Here is a 23,065-nt window from a genome sequence, read left to right on the forward strand (position 1 = left end):
CTAGAGTTGGAAGAGACGACTAGGTCGTTTTGTGTAATACACGTTAATATGTTACATGTCATGTGGCACTGATTGTTTCACTGATTGTTTCAGTGTTGTAGATATTTATGGAGTTACTTAGAAGAGCACAATTGTATTGGCTGTGTGCTTTGCTTACTGTACGTACAGTATGTGGTTTGTAACCATAGCGACAGCAGTAGGTCATGTCTTTGTCTAAGTGTGTTGTGTGTGTGCGTGCTGAGAAGGCTTTCCAAACAGCCTGCAGCAAATCCCAACTTGAACTCCTAATTGATATTCAATACTGTTTATGTTTACGGTAACCTCTCGTCTGTTCTGATTAGCAGCAACGGATTGACTGACTTTGACTGTTAGTTCACAAAGGTGATAGAAATAGGTGAACACAACCATAATACCGTTTCATAGTCATAATACCTTGTTCTGGTGAACATCAGTTAACTGGACAAACATATTCAATAGAGTTCTGTTGTTCTTCTTGTGTTACTAACCTGATGGAGAGGCCAGCCGATATCCATTAGATATCCATTAGACCCACTAGTGGTCTATGAAAGCTGCAGTGAGCTATGATTTTAGGCATGTCTTTTTGTTAGACGTGAGGGAGTGTGAGAGAGACCTTTGTAAAAGTATTAGTTCAGCCGCAAGGGCATCACGAGGGCATCACGAGGGCATCACTAGGGCGTCACTTTGGCTCTGATGCCCACTGTTGGCATCTCGTTCTCTACCCGTCTACTACCTAAACATCTGTTTACACATTCATTTTGTGTTGTTCTCACAATGCTCAACCAGGGTGTAGGATACATGACTTACTTGGTTTGTCCTTTCTCCAACATTGCAAAGTTTGCAATTGTTCCTAACAAAATGACTCTGCACTTTTGTGTTTATTTGTTGATTTTGTTTTATGGCTCCCTGATTTTTTTTCCTTTTTTTTTCGCTTCATTCTCGTCATTGTCATTTTGTTTGCATTCTTTGCAGTGTATGATTTGGATAAAGGAGTTTATTGTCCTTATATCACAATGCTTTTCCCCCCCCAAATGTCCTTGTCTAATGTAAGCACTGTTCTGTCAGCATGCTCTTATGGAAGTGGAATTTCACCGTGTCTCTGTTTCCCAGCTCTGGAAGCATGTTAACCTGCACTGTACTGTCCTAATGTGTTACTGCTCTGTCATTACACTGTTAGGGCTTACACACCGGCAGTTCCGAACGCCGGTTCGCGTTCGCGTGCCGAAACCTCCGAACGTTGGCGCTGTCTGGCGAATGATACACTGGTATGAACGCGGGCTCGAACGCGGGCTCTGCCAGACAGCGTCAACGTTCGGAGGTTTCGGCACGCGAACGTGAACCGGCGTTCGGAACTGCCGGTGTGAAAGAGGCCTGAGTGAAGACAAAAGGAAGGTTCCACTGGGTTCCCTTTAATGCAGTGATCCAGGTAACTGACTAGGACAGAAAATGGGACTTTGTTCAGGATGACAGGAACTCTGGGAATACAGAGGAAAGTAGGATTAGGCTTCAGAATGCTAAATGTGTGTGTGTGTGTGTGTGTGTGTGTGTGTGTGTGTGTGTGTGTGTGTGTGTGTGTGTGTGTGTGTGTGTGTGTGTGTGTGTGTGCGTGTGCGTGTGTGTGTGAGGCTGAAAGGCGATTTAAGGGCAACTTTTCAAAGCTCCAAGTCTCTCAGCTCATTCATCACTGTCATGTGCTTCTGCTGGCCTCGGAGACATTTTTAGCTTTGACTTTAGTCTTCTAAAGTATTTATTGCCTATTGTGTAGTTGTATGCCAACTTTCTTATTTATCAATGAGGTCCAAATTGAATACAGCCTAGAGATTTTTTTTATGAAGACAAATGTTTTATGGCAAACAATATTAGGCTCAAAACAAGATGATAAATGCTAATCTAAAGAGAGGGCATGAGAGTCATTTCAAGTTACCGGATCACTGCAGTCAACGTGAACCCACACAGATGCACCAAGCTCTGCCCTATTTGGCTCTGTGCTGCTGGGCTACTGCACATAGCTGAAAGCTATTCCTTCATTCACTCCTTGAAGAGCTGACATAAAGCAAAAAAATAAAAGGTTAGAATTCTGCTATTTGAATCCTATCTAACCTAGTATAGCTAATGTCATCTAATGTGATACCCTAAAGCTGTGCCAGCCTTAACTCCAGGGTCTATAGGACAGGCTTGTGTGTGTGCTGCTCTCTACTGCTGGTGTCATCCTATGGTGCCAGGCTAGGTTCTACTGCATGTCCAAAACTGGCTAACCCGGGCCTCAGGCATGGTGTGTATGCTTTCCTGCCCTGGCTGCTCACTGTGGATGTATGTATATATGTACCCTCACCTCACTCTCTCGCTGCAAACCTGTAACCATTCACCAGTACACATAGGAGAGGGCAGAAGCAGAATTATCAGCAGTAGATAAACGATTGGATACTGCTTACAACTTGTTAATTCATCTCACAGAAAGACTACAATATATCCCAGTTAGCACTCAACCTGTATGACATTTACACCATAACTTTTGAATGCAAAATGTTACATCTGCTGCTGATTGTGCTACCATACTTCTATGAATGGCCACTGGGACTGGATGGGTCTGTATACAATAGCTTGAGTCTGCTTTCATGACAAGCAACTGGCCTGTCTTAATTAAGTAATGATATAGTCGTTACCATAGCGACACGGCACTGTTGATAGAAATATTATCCTGTGGAGGATATCAAGCACTGTGACATCCATATGCTATAAGGTTATGTGCCGAGAATGTGCTAAAAACGTAGTTTCATTCCGGCCCTTTACACTTTCTCTCTCTCACTCTCTCACTCACTCACATAACACTTTACATACGTACTACAGTCTTGTGTTGATGTTTCTTTTGACACTGGACCCTGAGACTGTTTTTGACCATCTCTCCTATAGAGAGACTTCTATACTTTTTAACATTGTAAACAGTTGTGCACTAGTGTCAATAAAGTTGACCTTTACGAAGTGGGACTCCAGAATCTTCTTTTTAAGACCCCGACATTGTCTTGTGATCGACCTAGATGGTAGTCCCCCGCCCCTCTCATCGTGTGATCTAGTAGATATAGCGTTGGTCTGCTAAATGTCTGTATATAGTTGGTTATATACACTCATTTGTGTCTGTCTTGTGGTTATGTCTGTGTGTGATTGTGTGTGTTTGGTATTTGGGTGGCTGTCCCGGCCCTCCCTTCCATCATAGTGTGTAGTAGCATATTCTCTCTAGCGATGCGCTGGTTTTAATCATTGTTCTGTTCATGCCAACATGGTGCTATCAGAGGACAGGAGACAGTGGTGGGCAAGTATGCTGTCAAGCGTCCTAGCTAGTTCATGTACAGTAGGAGACAGTGTCAACCCAACAGCAGTGTGTCTGTGTGCTAGTGTGCTGAGATCCCAGACATGACACAGAGACAAGAGCACTAGAGTTGTCTGGACAGAGTGAGTGAGTCATGAGTGACTCTTGTCTGTATGCATCTAACTACTAGCTGCAGGCTATTCACCCACCCACTAGAACTCATTGCTATTCCTGATACATGTTGAGTTTGTTAATAGCTTGGATTTCACTTATTCAGCCCTAACTCGTTTTCTCTTTTTTTCTCTCTCTCTCTCTCTCTCTCTCTCTCTCTCTCTCTCTCTCTCTCTCTCTCATTCACTCCATGACGTCCACAGGAGTGGTGTCCAACAGCCCTCATCTCTCGGCCTCCTCTGGGAACTCTCAAGGTATGGTCAACGGTCAGAAGCCAGTGGAGCTCTGTGGTCACAGTCCGGACGGTCAGCATCCCTCCCCCCTAACCAGTCCCCTACTCAACGACGCCGGCAGTGTTCGCACCGACGACGAAGACGAGGTTCGGAGGAAGGTTTGTGGTCCAGAGAGGGCCCTCTTTTAAAAGGCATTGACAGGAAGCTTGGTTGTGTCAGCTCCTGTGTAGACCATCGGAATTCTAAACCAGACACGCAAGCCTCAGAGGGGCTCACAGTCTACATACTTAAAATAGTGGAGGACCTAGATTACCTGCCCCAAATAAATCTCCTCTGGGAACAGTGCTGTGTACTTCATAGAGAACCTGATGAAATAATTGGGTTACACGTCAAACACTTGTATGACACACTATGAGAAAGCATCAAGACTTGCCACAATTTCTATATTTTCCAATAGCTTTCTAGTATAAACAGTTATGTTACCCCCTGCTCCGTAAAATCCTTCTCCTCTATTTGCTCGGCAGAGGTTCCCCACTGACAAGGCCTACTTCATTGCCAAGGAGCTGCTGACCACAGAGAGGACCTATCTGAAGGACCTGGAGGTGGTGACAGTGGTAAGAACATGCCAGATGTATGCTGCCTCCGCTCAGGGAACCGAAACACTGCTCGTTTGTTTGTTTTCTCCTCTCCGCTGTCTTCTGGGCAGCAAACATTGATTATTCCGGCTAGCTGCCTAATAACAAAGCATACAGACGAGACAACACACAGGGGGAGCCATGCAGCGGTAGGATGATTTTGGCAGGTGTGATTCACATTTTCTGTACACTCTGAAATGTATCTGTTTATCTCCAAACAGTAAACAATGGAGTGGTTTGGCCTTGAGTGCCTCTGTGCTCTCCAGATGACATCCTATTTCTGTCCCTTTCTCTTCGGCTCCCACAGGCACTCTGTTGTACACAAACACATGGCCACCTTTTTTTGTCTCTCAGGGGAAATACAAAAAGAGAAAGAAAATAAAACAGGATGTTAAAGGGGAAGAATAACTCCTTCCATTGCAATCAGTGGGGAGGTTTCTGTGAGTGTTGTTGAGGCCTCATGAGACTGTTATGGTTCTTTAGCAGAGCTCCCATCCATGTGGGAGAGACTACATCACCACATTTCAACTGACTGTTGAAGGGCTGCCACTCCTCTCATCTTCTCTGATGTTCAGAGAAGCCCTTTTACGCATCTCGTAAATATTTGGTTTGGCTGCTCCCTTCTTTTTTTTACCCTCGCCTTTTCTGTTAATCTCTCTCTTTCTGGCTCTCTGGTTCTCTTCCTCTCTGGCTCTCTCCCCCCCCCCACCCCCCGTTGGCTGGTGCTGTTGAGGGTGAAGTCATCTGAGGAGCAGCTGTTGCCCTCAGTCTACTTCCCAAGGCCCTCTAGCCCCATGCTTCCTCCATGCTGTGTTTCCTTTTCTGTCCTCTCCTATTATACTGTAGACTAGTCATCCCTTAATCTTATCAGGTAGTCTTTAATGAGATGGTCACTGAGGGTCGTGTTAGGAATGATGGGCCATTGATGCCTCCATTCAATCTCCTGGTTGTTAACAGGATTTGGGAGACGTCATGAGGGCAACATTGTGACTGCTAGACAGCAACAACACAGAGGACTTTTGGCAGCACGTCAGGTTTAATACAATCCAAGCAGATGGCCTTCTAATCTACCAGAACCGCTGCATTTTACTTCATTCTCAGAGGAGAAGTTCCTTATTTGGCTGCTGCAATTGAGAACATGATGCAACGAAGCGCTCAAATGTGTGTGTGTGTGTGTGTGTGTGTGTGTGTGTGTGTGTGTGTGTGTCTGTGTCTGTGTCTGTGTCTGTGTCTGTGTCTGTGTGTTGTCAGTCTTTCCAGACCTCTGTGATGAAGGACGAGGCCACACCAGAGTCTCTGAGGAGCACCATCATCCCCAACTTTGACCCCCTGTACAAGTTCCACTCTGGCTTCCTCAGGGAGGTGGAGCAGAGGCTGGCTCTATGGTGAGATAGAATGACAGGCACTGGATGAATAACGTCTTAACATAATCATACTCACTCACAGTGAAACATGTCTTTTATAGCTTTTTTTTATTTGAGTTTCCTCAAAATACACGTAGTCAAGCACTTTTGCAGAGAAGTCCCCTTGGAAATAGTGGTCAGTGGTATGTCGTTCGTAATTGGACTCATTGATCTTAGGGCTTGGCCTTTATTTAATGAGCGATATTGGAATTCAGACTGAGAGGGTTCATCTGAGACACACCCCCTCTGAGATGACCCGGGGAGCTGGGGTTGCTATGGCAACAGTCGTGCTGCATCAGAGCTGGCCCTCCTTGCCTCTGGGTTTCCACTGTCTGTTTCTCTTATTAATGATGTAGCCTTTAAATCACACATGCACACACATACACACACACACACACATCTATGATGCATAGACTTCTGATAGATCTGTCAGAACTCAGACCATCAGTTACAAAGGTGTCTGCTAAATGCCTTAAATGTAAATGTAACATGATGGTGAGGACACAATGCGGATCATCTCATCATCTTGTCTTCCCAAGAAAGCCATGCAACCTCAGCCTCCCAAAACGACTTTACTATGACCTCACCCCAGCATGTCTAACCACGGGCTGAGAGGCAAATGAGCAAACATATACTGTAGCATGGAGCACAGATACATGTATCACCTTTTCCTTTTTGCATATTCAAATATGTGACCCCGGTGACTTATTTTAGCCCTGCTGTTGGTTAATCTTGGGAAGAGAGAGAGGTGGTAGTGGGAGATGTAGATGTGTAGCTTGTATATCAATGGCATGACATTCAGAATGTCCTCTCAGGTTTTTACTGCCCTCCATAATGTATGGTTGGTTCATATTATGAATGAGGAGCCTGGCGGATGATGTCAGTCTGCATAGTTATGTCTCACACCATTTAGTGCGATTCATGCTCAAGAGAGACACCTGCTGGCAGTATTTATGTGTGCCGTTAAAGGATTCCCATGTCCCTTGAACTTCATCGGAATTTCCCTGCACGAGTGCTGGTGATGCTATGAATATGCAATTGTCCTCAAGTCCCTTTAGTATTCTTTAGCAGTTCGTTGCAACTTTGTACTGCTAGTATGAGATCTGAGATAGTGTTGGAGAGATAATCACTTCTTTTTGTCTATTCAGGGAAGGACGCTCTAATGCCCATATCAAAGGTGACTACCAGCGCATCGGTGATGTCATGCTTAAGAACCTCCAGGGCTTGAAGGTATGATTTCAGAGCTCAACTTCAGCCATGATTTCAACCTTTCTTGTATGATAAATTAACTTATGGCCATATCTGCAGCAACCCTCCATGACCAGATACAGTATGCTGACTATAGTCTCTGCCTATGGCCATGGATGGTACACATACAGTACAGGTCCATACTAACTTGTGTAACCTCTGCCCCCCAGCCCCTGACGGCCCACCTGCAGAAGCAGTCGGAGGCTCTGGTGGAGCTGGAGAAGGCGTGTCGGGCCTCCCGCAGGCTAGAGGGCCTCTGCAGGGACTTTGAGCTGCAGAAGGTCTGCTACATCCCCCTCAACGTCTTCATACTGCGGCCCCTGCACCGCCTCATGCACTACAAGCAGATCCTGGAGCGCCTGTGCAAACACTACCCCCCGACGCACGTGGACTTCAGGGACTGCAGAGGTAACTCTATTAGGGGTCTGAGGATGCAGGCTTGGGCCCATGGTGCAGTTGAGGGCCCCCTGATGCGTTAGAACTGTATGACCTCACATTTAGGGCTCCAATATGCATGTGCAAAAAGAGCATTGTTAAAGACAAGGTACAATAAACAATCAGTAGTATTCTGAGATGTTAGGTATTTTTTGCACTATTTTCTCTAGCTATAGTTATACTTATGGAGCCTACTCTCCCTGGTCTCTAGCTGCCCTGGCAGATGTTTCAGAAGTTGTGGACCAGCTCCAGGGAAGCATGATCAAGATGGAGAACTTCCAGAAGCTTCTGGAGCTTAAGAAGGATTTGATTGGCATTGACAATCTAGTCATTCCAGGACGGGTGAGTTCAAGGAGAGATCTACTCAGGTGTTTGCTAACGGAGGAGGGGTAGGTTCGCCTCTTCTTCGTACTACCTTCTCATTGCCAGTCTTCTGTGTCAATTTTCCCCTTTGACATTTGCTTTGTCGTTGATCGTTGTATTGCAGGAGTTCATCCGGTTGGGTTGCCTCAGCAAGCTCTCTGGAAAAGGCCTCCAGCAAAGAATGTTTTTCCTGGTAATGTATGCGCTCTGAGATGATGGCATGAATGAGTTATTGATGGAATTGTTCAGTCAGTGTGATCTCAATAGGTAGATAGTTGTGTACTTCTAGTCTACTCTGTACCGTAGACCATCTAAGAATAGTACAGCTCTATTTCCTGGTCAAAAGAGAAAGATTAGGCACACATATCCAAGGGGGGTTTGGTTTTGCCTTATCTTTCCACACAGCTGTGCATTGTTCTCTGAGCCTGTGTCAATCTCTGTTACGGTGTGGCATCAAGGAGGAAGATGAAACCCATGTGTCAGAAACATTTTGAATGTTATCTAGCTGGCCAGGCTAAACCCCGACAGATCTGTTTTATTTACAGGGTCCTCCATACTCACTCTTAGTGTTCTATGTTGTGTGGGATGAAGTTGGCTTAGCTACAAGTTAATCATTTCTCTTTCCTCTTCTCTTTCTCTTTGAGGACAGTTCAACGATGTGCTGTTGTACACGAGTCGAGGGATGACACCGACCAATCAGTTCAAAGTGCACGGGCAGCTCCCCCTCCATGGCATGACTGTAAGTGGCCTTCTTCTTCTCCAACCCCCCTCACAGCACTGACTGCACAGTAGAGGAGCTGTCACGGGTTTGTCATTATTCACTGTGAATGAACTGCTGATCCTCTGTATCTCCTTTTGCTATCTATCTCAACCCCCTCCCCCTCTCCCTCTTTCTCCCTCCTTTTCTCTTTCCTTCTCCTCTCTCTCTCCCTATCTCCCTAAGTATCTCTGACACACTCTCTCTCTATGCTGTTCTACGACGTCCCTCCCACAAGTATTAGCCTCTCATGTGTTGTGTGTGTGTGTGTGTGTGTGTGTCTCCAGATCAGAGAGAGTGAGGATGAGTGGGGTGTGCCTCACGCCTTCACTCTGGTTGGACAGCGCCAGTCAGTGGTGGTAGCAGCAAGGTATGACTGGTTAGATCAACTGCTATGACTGGAATAGCAATGAGATGCTATGCTAATATGCTAATATTAATATTATTACAAGGCCTACATGGCTGTATGTTGTTGTGATATGAATACCAATATTATAAATAAAAAAGTGGTTTGCGAATCAGCAGACAACCGGTCCCTCCAGCACCTGAGTCAACAATAAGGCTGTTGTATAATCACAAAGGCACATTCATAATTTACACTGCACCCTTGCTCATAAAAATAACAACATGAATCTCGGCACCAGAAGAAAGTGATTGCCTTTCCCTGCATTGTGGTGCTGGTTGTGTTTCGAGTACCGTATCTCATCAAGGGTTTATCACTGTACTATGTGTCCACTATGAGCAGCTGTTCTTTGCCTCTCCCCTTCAGTTCACTGTCTGAGATGGAGAAGTGGATGGAAGACATTAAGATGGCCATTGACCTGGCTGAGAGCAGTAACGGCCTGTCATCTGACGTCTTGCCCAGCAGTCTGACTAACAACAGTAAGTTGACATAGACAGAGGCTGGGGACGTATCGAGTCCATACCATATGGGATGAGAGTCCATTATGCATCTCAGAGGCCAAGAGAATAGTTGTATTCATTGTTTGGTCTTTGCACATACAGTTTATGCTCTTCTAGAAATCTCATAGCGAAATGTATTTAATTATCATTATTTAATAACAAAATTGAGAATGAGGCCCACTGAGGTTTAAGCACAAAGAATTTGCGTCTGACAGTAACAGCTTCCTGAATTTCCCAGAATGCCCTGAGGACTCCTCGGTGGAGCCAGAGTCTGAGGACGACTTGACGGCGTCGCGTACCTCCCTGGAGAGGCAGGCCCCTCACCGTGGTAACACCACAGTGCATGTGTGCTGGCACAGGAATACCAGCGTGTCCATGGTGGACTTTAGCATAGCCGTGGAGGTACCAGCTAGCCCCAGCCTCAGTGCTGTCCTCCCCTCCATTTCTCTCTCTCTCTTTATGTATCTGTATCTGAGTGTGTGCTGTATCTTTTCCTCCTTTAATGTGATTCTCTTCCCCATGGGAACAGTTTCCTCCAGTGCCCCCTGTCCCTCTCTCTGGGCATTGCCTCAGTGGTTGTGTCCGACCTTACATAATTAGTATTATTCTCACCTCAGTGAACTCTCTGTTATACTGTACCTACATATAGTATTGGATATCAGCTTGGCATGACTATCTTAAACCATGAATTTCACTCTTAGATGGTACATACAATTGTAGCTGATCAATGTTATCAGGCTGTTTACTCTGAGCCCACCACAGACCAGACATGAGGGGCACTGTAAGGATTCTGTTCTCATCTTGCCCTCTGTGGCTAACTCTCTCCAGTGTGGCTTCCTTATCTAATCTCAGCTGTGGTTTCCTGTGTGGTTTTGCCCTCGTTTTTTCCTCTCTTTGGTTTCTGTCTCCAACTTCAGATTTCCAACCTTCTCTTCATAAACACCCACTAGGCACCCACTTCACACATGACCGTGTCCTATCCTTGATCTCCAAGAGATAGGAGTTAATCAGAAATGTCCTGTAATTTGAATGTTCCTTTGTGGAAGTAACATCCTCTTCACAGCCTTGCCTGGACCCACCGTTAAACCCCTGTGTTTAGTACTGCATGCCTGTGTTTGCTGTTACACCTACTCAGTCTCTGTGTCTCTGTCCCTCCCTGCCTTTCTCTTTTCTGTCTGTCTCTCTTCCCTGTCTGTCTGTCTGTCTGTCTGTCCTCCGTGGTAGAGGACCCTAGTCCAATCAGTGAGTGCGAGGCCCCCCTGGTTGGGGTGGGGCCCGGCAGTGGCCAGGGACCAGTGCCTCTCTCTCTTATCTGCTGGTACCGAATTCAGAGCCTCTCCTTTAGTGATTCCTGCAGGAGTCTAGAGGTAAAGAAGGAGCCAGGGAGAAAAGAGAGGCCCCTGGCATTCTAGCACTACTGTACTTACAACGCACCTCATACTCCTTGAGGGTGTTGATGATAAACATTTGAACAATTTTCTTTCACACTTTTCATCCACAACTTATTCTATTTAAGTCATCTAAAATTGGTTGAGAAGAGGCAGTACTGTCATAGCATGATGGTTCAGTTTAAGTATGTGATTTACAGAAACCACCACTAGATGGCAGTTGTTCAATGTGACCGAAGAGGTCACACGCAGTTCAATTACTTTAAACTGTGGTTGGATGAACACCAGGCTAGAAGTTGTTGTTGTTTATAGCTGTACTTACCTCAGATAAACCACAGTTTGGAGTAGAGCGAGTCCTCGTGCTCAGTCACAGTGGGTTTATTTTGAAAGCTGAATAGCACACATTAAGTAGGAACAGTATATTTATATGGAAGTTTGATTTAATCACAGATTGCCACGTGTGTACTTCCCTTTGCATGTTTTATTTTGTATTGTTGTTGTATAGACTGTTGTTGTATAGATTGTTGTTTCTCTATTAAATAGACCAATGCTGTTTTGTGACCTTTAATCCAATCCTGATTATGCTACACTAGAATCAGCTGTCAGGAAACTTGCTGAGGAAGTTCAAGAACAGCAACGGCTGGCAGAAGCTCTGGGTGGTCTTCACAAACTTCAGCCTGTTTTTCTACAAGACCCACCAGGTGAGAGCTGTCCTGGTTTGACTGGACATTTCACAACCACAAGACAAATCTCCCTGTGTCCGTCTTCCAACCCAAGATCTTCAACATGACCTTGTTTAGTCTAAACTGCACTGCACTTGAGAATATCACGTTTCTCTGAGGAATTTCAGATCTATGTGCCATCTAAGCGTAGCTGTTAATCACGTTTTCATGCGCTCTTGTCAGCTCCCTTTTGGTACTACTGAATAGTAGAACAGATATTAATGTCACATATTTTGCTCAATATAGTGTACTGGGCATGATTTACAGTAAATGTAATTCTAAATGGTTTACTGTTTCTGTCTTTCCTTCTCCTAGGATGACTATCCTCTGGCTAGTCTCCCCTTGTTGGGATACTCTGTCACCATCCCCTCCGAGTCTGAAAACATCCACAAGGACTACGTCTTCAAACTACACTTCAAATCCCACGTCTACTACTTCCGTTCTGAGAGCGAGTACACTTTCGAGAGGTAACAGTACACCTTCTTTTTTTTCTCCTTTTTTTTTTGTTGCACATCTGCTGTGTACTTAATTGTGTGACTGGTTGATTTTGGGTGACTTGGGGATTGGGGCGGCCAGTGCTGAAAGCCTCTGTGTTTCTCTCCTCCCAGGTGGATGGAGGTGATCCGCAGTGCTACGGTCTCCGCTAGCCGCACTCGCATCCTGAGCCGTAAAGAGCCCCATCCGTACTAATACCAAAAGAGCAGGGGCTTCTCCCTGTTTCTACGCCCCCCCTCCCATGGGTCTGGTCACCCCCAGCCCTGCCACTCTACACCCTCCAGCAGCAAGCTGCAGAACCCCACCGCACTTCACTTCTGTTCTCTGGACTCTTCGATTTCATTTTCTAAACATTATCTGGGACATTTGTACATTGAGCAGTGTCCATGCACAACCGTGGTGCTTTTTAATGCTTTAATGGTGACATGTCCGCTGGTTTAGACTGCATCAGAGACTGCATTTTCAGCATTTTTACTCGGCTCTGAAACCTCTTTTGTAGGATGTCATTTTATACTGTTTTCTAAACGGTCTGAACCACTTACTATTCTGATTTTACATTTGTCATTGGTTATTTTTATGACAGACATTATGCTGATACAGACATTCTGCATTTTTCTAATTGTTTTTTCATAGATAGTTAGAATGTCACTGCATCTTCATGTTTTTGTCTCCTTGTTAATTTGACAGGAAAAGCTGCTTTGAAATCCAACAGCTTGAGTGCCAAACCAATTTGTATCAATGTCCTAGACTTTCTAATGCAATTTTATTACATTGGCGATGAAAAAAGGCCTCATAGAATGAGATTAGAAATAATTGTTTTCTAGAAGATGTCTCTGGTCAATGTGTGAGACCTTGTGAAAAACTGATACAAAACTTGGTAAAACTGATTACCAAGGTATACAAATATTTTGTCGTATTATTGTCATAACTCCAGGACTAATCACAAAGCCGTCAGGGAAGCTACCATCACCACAAATGCCATTTCAAGTAAAGTGAATATTTCTGTTACATGCTGATTGTTGCTGTATGGATACTTCCGAGGGTATTCTGAAGACTATTATACCGTAGATACTGACCTGTTCTATATCTATGATGATACCGCCCTCAACTGTGTGAGAAATGTGAGACATGTTCATAATCTGTGTATTATGAAGGAAACTGTAATGGAAAGCTTTAAAGAATATGTGTGAAACAAAATATAAACTTTCAGTTCCCAAGTACCATTGCCCCTTGTTGGACTAGGCTGCCTCCCATGTGTAAAGAAACCTTTAACATGTCTAAATGAAATGGATATATGCATATGACAGGGTTTTGCAGTGTAGCATTCGAGTGGAATAAACTTTGGTTTTCCTTGTTGAGGGAATGCTGTGTTTTCCCAGAAAACAGAGAGTTCTTTGGAAATGAAAGCAATAAAAACCTCATTTGAACAAAATGTGTTGTGTGTTATTTGCACGGTCCACAAAATCTACCATAGATGTGATAGCCCCGTGTGTCACCGCCATCACCTCAGTGCACCATTGAACACATTCCAATTGTGTTACATACCTCAGTAATCCTACAGATGGCATCGTTGCCCAAGAAAATATTAATATAACAAACTATTCAAATACTACACTGAAGTCAGGATGCTGCAAGGTTTGTGGCTATAAACGTCCATCATCCCAAGTCATCTAACATGAGTCATAACTTAAGCAAACTGTAAAAATATCAATGTTGGTTACAGCAGATTATAGTAAAAAATCAATGTATTCTACTACATTATCAGCCAGATAATGTGTGATTCCTATTCTGTACTAGACTTGTTACCAGACACTTTAAGAACTATGAGGTTAATTCTGTACTGTAGAATTGTACTGATCCACTCATAACTACATGCAAATGACGTTTAGCCTAATTGAACTGTACTGTATTATTAATGTAATAACAATAGGTGAGCTTAGAATTATAAGGTTCTATCTCCGTTTAGGGTAGTTCAGAGATATTGCGCGTCAAAGTTTTTACATTCCATTATGTTTTGTGAGATGGAACCTTTGTATTTTATTAATTACTAACTCAAAAATGTCAACATTTTAAAAATAACACCACACAGGCATTGATAAACATCTAATGGATCAGATTATGTAAAAAACTCAATTTTGACAAAAATGGAGATAGAACCTTATAATTCTAACGTCACGAAGTCGGCGATACTATAATGTTGACTACCATATGGGCGGTCCATGAGCTACCTGCCTACATTAATACTGTACAGTACAGTACATTCATATGGGCTCATCGGAGTTGTGTAGGTGGGCAGGCCTTTGTAATGTAAATCAATGAGGAGGGAGGAGTGTGTGTGGTACGGGGCCGTTCACCGAACAAGGCACGCACGCAGATTACGCCTTCTGGTTGAGCGTAACATGTACCGACGAGGGACCGCGATAATCAGACGATGACAGCTCAGAATAATGCTTTATTATGACAACAATAACTCCGAAGGGAAGAGTAATAGCTGGGGAATTATACAAAACAACTTTCACCTTTAATGGTGCAAATGATGAGATCAGAACCAGTACGACAGCATGATCCAGTGTCCAACTCAAGGTGCGCGCTATAGTGAGAAGCGGAAAAGCCGGTGGATGAATTGATGCATTTAGTTTATTTATACCCCTTCTATAACAATTGATAAATTCCTAAAGACATTTATGAAAGCCAGAGCTGGACGATGTCTGTTCCAGTGCTCCCGGAGACCAGGAGATTTACACGGGGTCTGAGTAAACCTGGAACTGCGGCTGAACTCAGGCAAAGTGTTTCCGAGGTGGTCAGGACGTCCGTGCTGGTTGTAAGTACACTACACAATTCCACTATCTAACCTTACTCTTCTCTCATACTGTATTAACTGTATTCTCTCAACTAGGCCTCTTACTGCTACGATATCCCGGGTATTATGACTTTGTTGCCTATAGAATTGTGGCAACGTTGTCAAACATTCTCCATGTGTCGTTAAACAAAGCGCAAGGTTGCTGATTCGAGGTCAGCCGGTACAGCGCACTATTATTCATACTGACTTGGGGGTTTAACTCAATGACATGTCGTGACGTTAGAATTATAAGGTTCTATCTCCAGTTTTGACAAAATTGAGTTTTTTACATAATCTGATCCATTAGGTGTTTATTAATGCCTGTGTGGTGTTATTTTTAAAATGTTGACATTTCTGAGTTAGTAATTCATCAAATACAAAGGTTCCATCTCACAAAACATAATGCCTAATGGGTTAGGGTTAGGGGGTTTTAATACCCACTGACTCACTTCATGAAGTTGCAGTCCATTTTGGTCACATTTTATTTTCACACCACCTTTGTCCTTTAACCCTTAGAAAAGGTAAATCCACCAGTGTCTAATTATTAATTGGAAATGTAATCTGTGGTACACATGGTTATCCTGGATAACAGATATGTGTGTATCATTGACCTTGATACTCTGAATGTGTCATTACAATCAGGTATGTAAAAGGTGCACATAAATATTGACCTGGACAGACAGTACAGTATGGCGACATCAGAAAGAATAGCATTAAAACACCTCATGGATGTATGAGACTAGATGACTCCAGACATTCCCCTACGCCTTTGCATGATAATTAGGGGAAATGCCATAAAAGTATCTCAAAACCACCGTGGTACAGTTGGCCCATAATATGTGTTTCGCAATATCTTATTAATTGTATAAATTACCATGTTGGCACTGCTGTGTTCTTGAAGTGTCTCATGTCATAAAACAATTCAGAATATGTGCCTCATTAGGGCCTATTATATTTAGCATCAATAAGGCTATCCATTTTCATACAGAGGCACTCAGAAAGGCACTTCATTACAGGGGAAAGTATTTGACAACAATTTCATGGATGATATCCCAGGTATCAGATGGCATTGATGTAATGATGAATTTGACCGTCCAGTGTGTAACATTTGGGCAATGGAAGCCTTATATGTCATGATGATATAAATTTTGCAAAGGCTTAGGGGAGAAAGGAGTTGACCCTTTTGTCTGTCTACGTGTTCGGTGTGGTGTTCAGGGCGATTGTTCCAACTTTCCTGAAGAAGTTGCTAGGTAACTGAAACGGACACCGTCCAAGCTCTCTGTCAGGGAAATGGAATCCTGAGTCAAGATCCCAGACACACGACCACACCTACATATTATTTATTCATTTTCACTACGGAGTTGAGCCAGAGTACCGTATCCTGGAGTAGGAGAAAATGAGGAATATGCTAAATAATGTGTTTCTGAAAATCAACAAGACTGAAGAACAACTCCCCAAGTTCAAGAAGGCCTACAGCTACTCTAGGATAGGAATATCCAATAACATCCTCCAGCTAGTGTCCATTCACTGACACACATATGGCCACCGGTATGAGCTGTAGAAGTGGAAGTATAGGTCTCTTGTTGTGCTGGAGTGGTTGTGGAGCCCCTCAGTGGGACAGGAATGTGATTGTACACAGATTGTAATTAATTCCTCCATGAAACATGTAAATACCGTCGGAGAAAAAGAAGGATCTCTTTCAGTAACATAAAGGGGAGGTTGTGACTGACCCCCCCGTCCCCCGTCCCCCCATTGTGGATGGTTGTATTTCAGTCTGCATTTATAGATAAATGTATTGTGTTCTTAGTCTTCTTTCTGTCTGAAAGATTGTAATTAGAATACACACAAATCATTTATAATAATCAAAAATAATCAAATAGATCCTCTTTGGATGGTTCATACATATTATCTGCCACTGTCTTTTACCATTACTCAAGCTGATGATGGGACAGGATACAATCTAAGGTTTGGGTTAGGGTTAGGGTTCCACTAACAATACAGTTGTATGATGTTTCTGAGAGCACACACTGGGCAGAGGCCCTTTGTTTATTGTTGGAATAAAGGACGTGCTAGTGGACAAGGCCCATAGCTGAGATGTCCCTCTGTTTCTCTCCACACTCACAGCCAGCTTTATGAATCCATTAGCTCCGTAATGGCCGTTATCAGCTTTGAATTTGTTTTGCTGGTGGCAGCAATTCCTAGCCAGCCTTTGAGATAAAACAGTAGTTAGCACTTTTGCTTTCCCTTATTAGATTAGAAGTGAAATGCCTTTCCAATTCCTTTGTATCTAAGGTCTCTGTGATCCGCTCTGCTTTCGCAGTTCCGATAGGTGCGGAAACCTTTTTGCTCAGATATCAATACTCTGGTCTCTTCAGGACATTGACTTGCAGATGAGCTTAACGTATCAGTTGTAGCTGGGAATGAGCTGTTAAGTGCTGGAAAGCAGCTGGGGGCAGAACTTCGTATAATTGCAATCAATAGCCCATGTTGCATTTTATCTAATGGCAATATACTTAGATCATCAGTGTTCTTGCCATTTGTCTTGCCCTAGGGGACTGTAAACCATGAGGCAGGAGCAATGTCATACTATGGCAATATCAGTGTCCAGATGACCTTTTGTGACCAGAGGGTACCGTAGCTTGTCCCCTCTCCTTTGCATATTCAAACCGACCATGCTGTGATCGACTTTATTGATCGTTTTCAACAGAGCACAAATATGTTGTTATCGGATTCACTGGTGTGTACAACTCATGGGCCTGTGTGAAAGACACAATGTCATAATGTACTGTAGGACATTAGTGCAGTATCTGTGTAGTCGCTCCTTGAGTTCCTTTTCTTTCTCGGGGAGAGGCCGATGGAGAAATCAGATGCCCTGTAATCCGGCAGGCAGAGGGGTAGAGCATTTCCTTTTGTATGGTTCCAACCAATCAAACTAACATAATGAACATCAACAAACGTTGATCATTCTCATCCGGTCATAGTCTGTGTAATTGTCCATTTCCCCTCGTCTCCCATTGTGTTGTTATCCTTCATGCTTTTTCTTCAGGCATCATTGACACTAACAGAGATGCTGGTGTGGTTTGACTCGCCCAAGCGATTCTGTGGTATGAACCGTCACTATGAACCCTAACAACAGCTTACAGATGGCTTAATAAGCACCGTAGTGTGCTCCCTGTGGTCATCATGACTGACTTTGTCCTGACTCTACATGACTTTAATTTCATAAGCAGGTGCAGCTGTGTTTACTGACGATGAAGTGGGCACATGAAGCCCATTCATACAGTAAGGTCAGTTGTACGAACCATGACCGGTTCTTCTTTATGGGATATTGAATGCATGCCTACACTACCAGAATTTCAACGTTTTTTTTTCTCCGTAACACCTGCTGAAGTCGGCTCCCTGCTCCTTTGCCCCCTCTACGCTAGGGGATGTGTGCGTCCCAGGAATACCGTACGTCAGGTGGTCGTGTTGAGAGTTAAGCTGTGACACACTGGGGACAGAGGTAACATTGTCTATATGGGGTAATTTCATTACATATGGAACAGTTGTGGGTAATAGGTAATAGATTGCCTATGAGGTTTACTATAATACAGTATCATCATAATATAGTATCATCATATTATGATTTTATGAATGTTTTGAAATGCCTCAGTGTAAGTCACATTTCTAGCCCTTACAATCATGAGTCCTGTAGTCATATTAGCTGTTTGAAGCTGATATGGATAACTATGGATGCTGCCCTTTCCAGTTGGGGACAGAGTGGTGGACAGAGGGGTGGACAGAGTGGTGGACAGAGTAGTGGACAGAGTGGTGGACAGACAGAGTGGTGGACAGAGTAGTGGACAGAGTGGTGGACAGAGTGGTGGACAGAGTGGTGGACAGAGTGGTGGACAGAGTGGTGGACAGAGTGGTGGACAGAGTGGTGGACAGAGTGGTGGACAGAGTGGTGGACAGATTAGTGGACAGAGTAGTGGACAGAGTAGTGGACAGAGTGGTGGACAGAGTGGTGGACAGAGTGGTGGACAGAGTAGTGGACAGAGTGGTGGACAGAGTAGTGGACAGAGTAGTGGACAGAGTGGTGGACAGAGTGGTGGACAGAGTGGTGGACAGACAGAGTGGTGGACAGAGTAGTGGACAGAGTAGTGGACAGAGTAGTGGACAGAGTGGTGGACAGAGTGGTGGACAGAGTGGTGGACAGAGTAGTGGACAGAGTAGTGGACAGAGTGGTGGACAGAGTGGTGGACAGAGTGGTGGACAGAGTAGTGGACAGAGTGGTGGACAGAGTAGTGGACAGAGTAGTGGACAGAGTGGTGGACAGAGTAGTGGACAGAGTAGTGGACAGAGGGGTGGACAGAGTAGTGGACAGAGGGGTGGACAGAGTGGTGGACAGAGTGGTGGACAGAGTGGTGGACAGAGTGGTGGACAGAGTGGTGGACAGAGTAGTGGACAGAGTGGTGGACAGAGTAGTGGACAGAGTGGTGGACAGAGTGGTGGACAGAGTGGTGGACAGAGTGGTGGACAGAGTGGTGGACAGAGTGGTGGACAGAGGGGTGGACAGAGTGGTGGACAGAGTGGTGGACAGAGTGGTGGACAGAGTGGTGGACAGACAGAGTAGTGGACAGAGTGGTGGACAGAGTGGTGGACAGAGTGGTGGACAGAGTGACAGACAGAGTGGTGGACAGAGTGGTGGACAGAGTGGTGGACAGAGTGGTGGACGGTGGTGCACAGAGTGGTAGGTGGTGGGCTGTTGCATGTGCCATCAGGCCAGTCAGAAGATTAGAGGGTTGTTTCTGGTTTCCAGGGCCTATGCATCTTGGCCATGACTCCTCCCTTCTCTCTCTCTCTCTCTCTCTCTCTCTCTCTCTCTCTCTCTCTCTCTCTCTCTCTCTCTCTCTCTCTCTCTCTCTCTCTCTCTCTCTCTCTCTCTCTCTCGGAGATGATGTTCTGCCAGTTGTGCAAAGGGACAGAGGGCCTGTGCTGTACACCAGAGGGCCAGAGGGCCTGTGCTGTACAGGACCATTAGCTGCTCAGTCATGATCTCTCTCTCTCTCTCTCTCTCTCTCTCTCTCCCTCTCTCTGTCTCTCTCTTTCTCCTTAATCCATCAAGCTCTACCATGGACACCACACCACAGGGGGGCCATGCTTAACACAAGGCTACCAGGACCTGAACCCCACTCCCTTCACAGATACCTCCGGCTCATATGACTGGACCTAAACACAAACAAACTGCATTTGGAATACCAATACCAATGTTCCATACAGTACCTGCTGGCACTTTTGTGGAGCTAATACAATTTTTTTTAACATGTTGCTTGAGCTTGGTGTGTGTGTGTGTGTGTGTGTGTGTGTGTGTGTGTGTGTGTGTGTGTGCGCACGCGCGTGCACGTGCGCGTGTGCGTGTGTAATGATAAGTGGCACACTGCGCGGCTCACCCAGGGGGGTACAGATAGCTGACGAGATGAGCTCTCTGGCTGGGTCAATAATGCATGAGGCCTTTCTAAAGCCCATGTGACCATTAAGGGACACACTCTCTCCTGTGTTCTGTGGTTTGGACAAGGCAACATCTTACACACGACTCTAACACACTGCACAAGTCCTCTTCATTGTAGTCTAGTCTACCTGAAGGATAGTACTCCATGTACAGTTATCCTCAGTGATAGTCTCTGGCCTGCCATGTTAATGAGAGACTGCATTGGTCATCATTACGGCTCCATGTATTGACGGTATTGACCTTGTTGTGCTCCTCCAAGAAGAGAAAGCTCATTTGGGTATTGGCTCGAGTTCGAGAGGCCTTGTACATTCAATTACGGTACGTTATCCAGGAGATGTGTTCGCTCTGTTTCAATGACATTTACTTTGCATAGAAATAGAACAAGACAAGACAAGAGTAGATAAGGGGAATATGGGGTCAACCACTTTCGGATTTAATACTACTGACATACTTTTGTCTCTATTCTTGCTAATCCGTGCAATGAGGAATTGCTCTGAATGCTAAAAGGCAGTTTAGACTGGAAACATTTAAAGCCCACATGACACAGATATGACCAGTGATGCATGGTTTGTGGCAGGGAATGCTTCAAGGAAAGTGAGAAACTAGAGCACACACCCACAGGGCTGGCCATAAACATTGTCTGCTTGGCGTTGGGCAGGGTTCTTGGCAGTTGTGGTTTTAATCCAAACCAGAAGCACTCAAGGCCCTCATGGCTAGAGAGAGATGCTGTATAGTTCCTCAGTGAAGAATTTGAGGCATCGGATAATTCAGTCCATCATGTGTGAAAGAGTCTTTTATAGCCAGGGTCTGTCAAGTCTTGGTTTTCCACGTCGTACGTGATGTAGCTAACTCAAATGATCTCATGGTCAAACTGTTACAGCTTTTAAAAATAAATAAATCGGAAAAGTGATTAACCGTTGTGGATTCTTTCTCAGACACTTAGAAGCCATAAATGTATTTGTTATGGCTAACCAGTCGACAGAGATTCTTTGCGATCCTTGCCAGTAGAGCATCAGTCCAACCACTAATCAGAATGTCTCAGACAAATGTATTTGTTGTAAGTCACTTTGGATAAAGCCGTCCGCTAAATGTCTCCAAACCTGACACTTGTAACTAATCTGCAGGTGTCGTTTGTGGTCGCTTCAAACTTGTGGCTTATTTAACCATTTCGTGCTGAAAGAAGAAAAAAAACTGGTTCACAACGAGGAAGTACTTTACTGTGTTCGTCCCTCTCGCTCACAGATCATTGTAATCTCTGATGTGCAATACATAGGCCCATGGGGACAATAGGCCATTGATTTCTTAGTGGCTAAGCCCAGGATCCTATTTGTGTGGACTGATTTAATGGCTGTTATGTAATTGTGCCTGGTGAGATAGAAATAACTCTTAGTTGTAACCAAAGGCAAAGTCAGACACGCTACTGTATACACATATACCGGTAGTCATATTCATTAGATTATCATTAATCACTAGAAAGATCATGGTTGTTCACAAAACAGACATGAATCTCTTTGGAGTTGTGAGTTCCATGTCCAAAGAAGTTATAAACGTTCCACCGCTTGGAATACTCCCCTGGACCAACTCTGCCCAAAAATATTTCAAGCCTACCCAAACAGGAAGTGCCCATGACTTCCTGTCTCTCATCTTCTTGTGGGAGTACAGAGGCCTGAGAGTTCCTAGATAGAGGTGGTTTCCTGTGGTTGTAATGGGAGTGCAGGCAGGGCTGGCCTCGCCTGGCAGTATCCCGCCCACTGTGACCGTTCCCCATGAGAGAGGCGGACTGTTTTGGAACACAGGGGAGGTTACCATAAGAAACTGCCTGAGTTCTAAAGAGCCTGGCTGGATGGTGCTTTCCTGTTAACAAATGCAAGGCACTGCTCTGAGACCTGCTTCACGTCATGCTCAACACTTAAGACCGCCTCTGCCAAACTATTGGCTTCTTACCAAGGTGTTGAAAGCATTTTCATTGACGATATTTGAACTCTGAAGATTTGGTTTGGGCACCAAAATACTGTATATACAGCATGAGTCAAGTATTGGTCTAGTCTAGGCTTGTTGCTGTATCTTAACTAAAGTCTGAGGTAAGGTTTGTTTTCTTGGAGGCTGGAATGCTCTCAGCTGCTCTGACAGTTTGTTTGGGCCTGGTGCTCTCTCATCTCATCCATCCAGATGGAGAATTATTTGGAGGATCTGAGTGGTTGGGTGGTACAGTAGCAGTCGTGCCTCCTACATTGCTTTGGGTTACAGTTTGAACCCCCCCCCACCCTCCCGTTCACTGACACACTTTTGAAGACTTGCGATAGGCCTACAGCCCGAATGCTGTACAATATATGTTGGATTCAGTGTTAATCTTACCTCCATTTCGTAGGCTGCTGTAATACAATCAGTGTTATAACTGGAAACTCCAGCCTCCAGGCAGAAGGATGCTAGTTTGATTCATCAGGGCCCACACATAGGTGTGACTGTGGGGGACTGACTGACTCATATCCTTCTGGCCTTTTCTGATGATGTGGTAAATCCAGTTTACAGTGTCCTTTGTAAACTGATAACTGCTGTCATTGTCATCTGTGATCTAATTAGTCAAACCTGTTGAGTGACTGAACTCACATTGTGACATGCTAGTAAGAGGCTTATTGTACAGTGTCATTTCCTGAGCCCAG

At 44.5% G+C, this 23,065-nt stretch overlaps 1 protein-coding gene across 1 annotated transcript in view; it reads left to right on the forward strand.

The window, feature by feature from the left end:
* Positions 1–12,270, forward strand: part of LOC308161748 (FERM, ARHGEF and pleckstrin domain-containing protein 1) — a gene marked incomplete at its 3' end in the record, with an annotated part of 44,874 nt that extends 32,604 nt beyond the window's left edge. The window contains exons 13-26 of the mRNA XM_080535810.1: positions 3,697–3,884; positions 4,251–4,340; positions 5,613–5,746; positions 6,913–6,994; positions 7,183–7,420; positions 7,659–7,789; positions 7,935–8,003; positions 8,460–8,549; positions 8,855–8,937; positions 9,337–9,449; positions 9,709–9,872; positions 11,452–11,559; positions 11,896–12,047; positions 12,189–12,270. Of these exons, the coding sequence (XP_080391936.1) occupies positions 3,697–3,884; positions 4,251–4,340; positions 5,613–5,746; positions 6,913–6,994; positions 7,183–7,420; positions 7,659–7,789; positions 7,935–8,003; positions 8,460–8,549; positions 8,855–8,937; positions 9,337–9,449; positions 9,709–9,872; positions 11,452–11,559; positions 11,896–12,047; positions 12,189–12,270 (1,724 nt within the window). The remainder of the gene's footprint in view (positions 1–3,696; positions 3,885–4,250; positions 4,341–5,612; positions 5,747–6,912; positions 6,995–7,182; positions 7,421–7,658; positions 7,790–7,934; positions 8,004–8,459; positions 8,550–8,854; positions 8,938–9,336; positions 9,450–9,708; positions 9,873–11,451; positions 11,560–11,895; positions 12,048–12,188) is intronic.
* Positions 12,271–23,065: the final 10,795 nt, after the last annotated feature.

This window comes from Nansenia antarctica, assembly GCF_963989245.1.
Source record: "Nansenia antarctica genome assembly, chromosome: 7".
Taxonomy (NCBI): Eukaryota; Metazoa; Chordata; class Actinopteri; order Argentiniformes; family Microstomatidae; genus Nansenia; species Nansenia antarctica.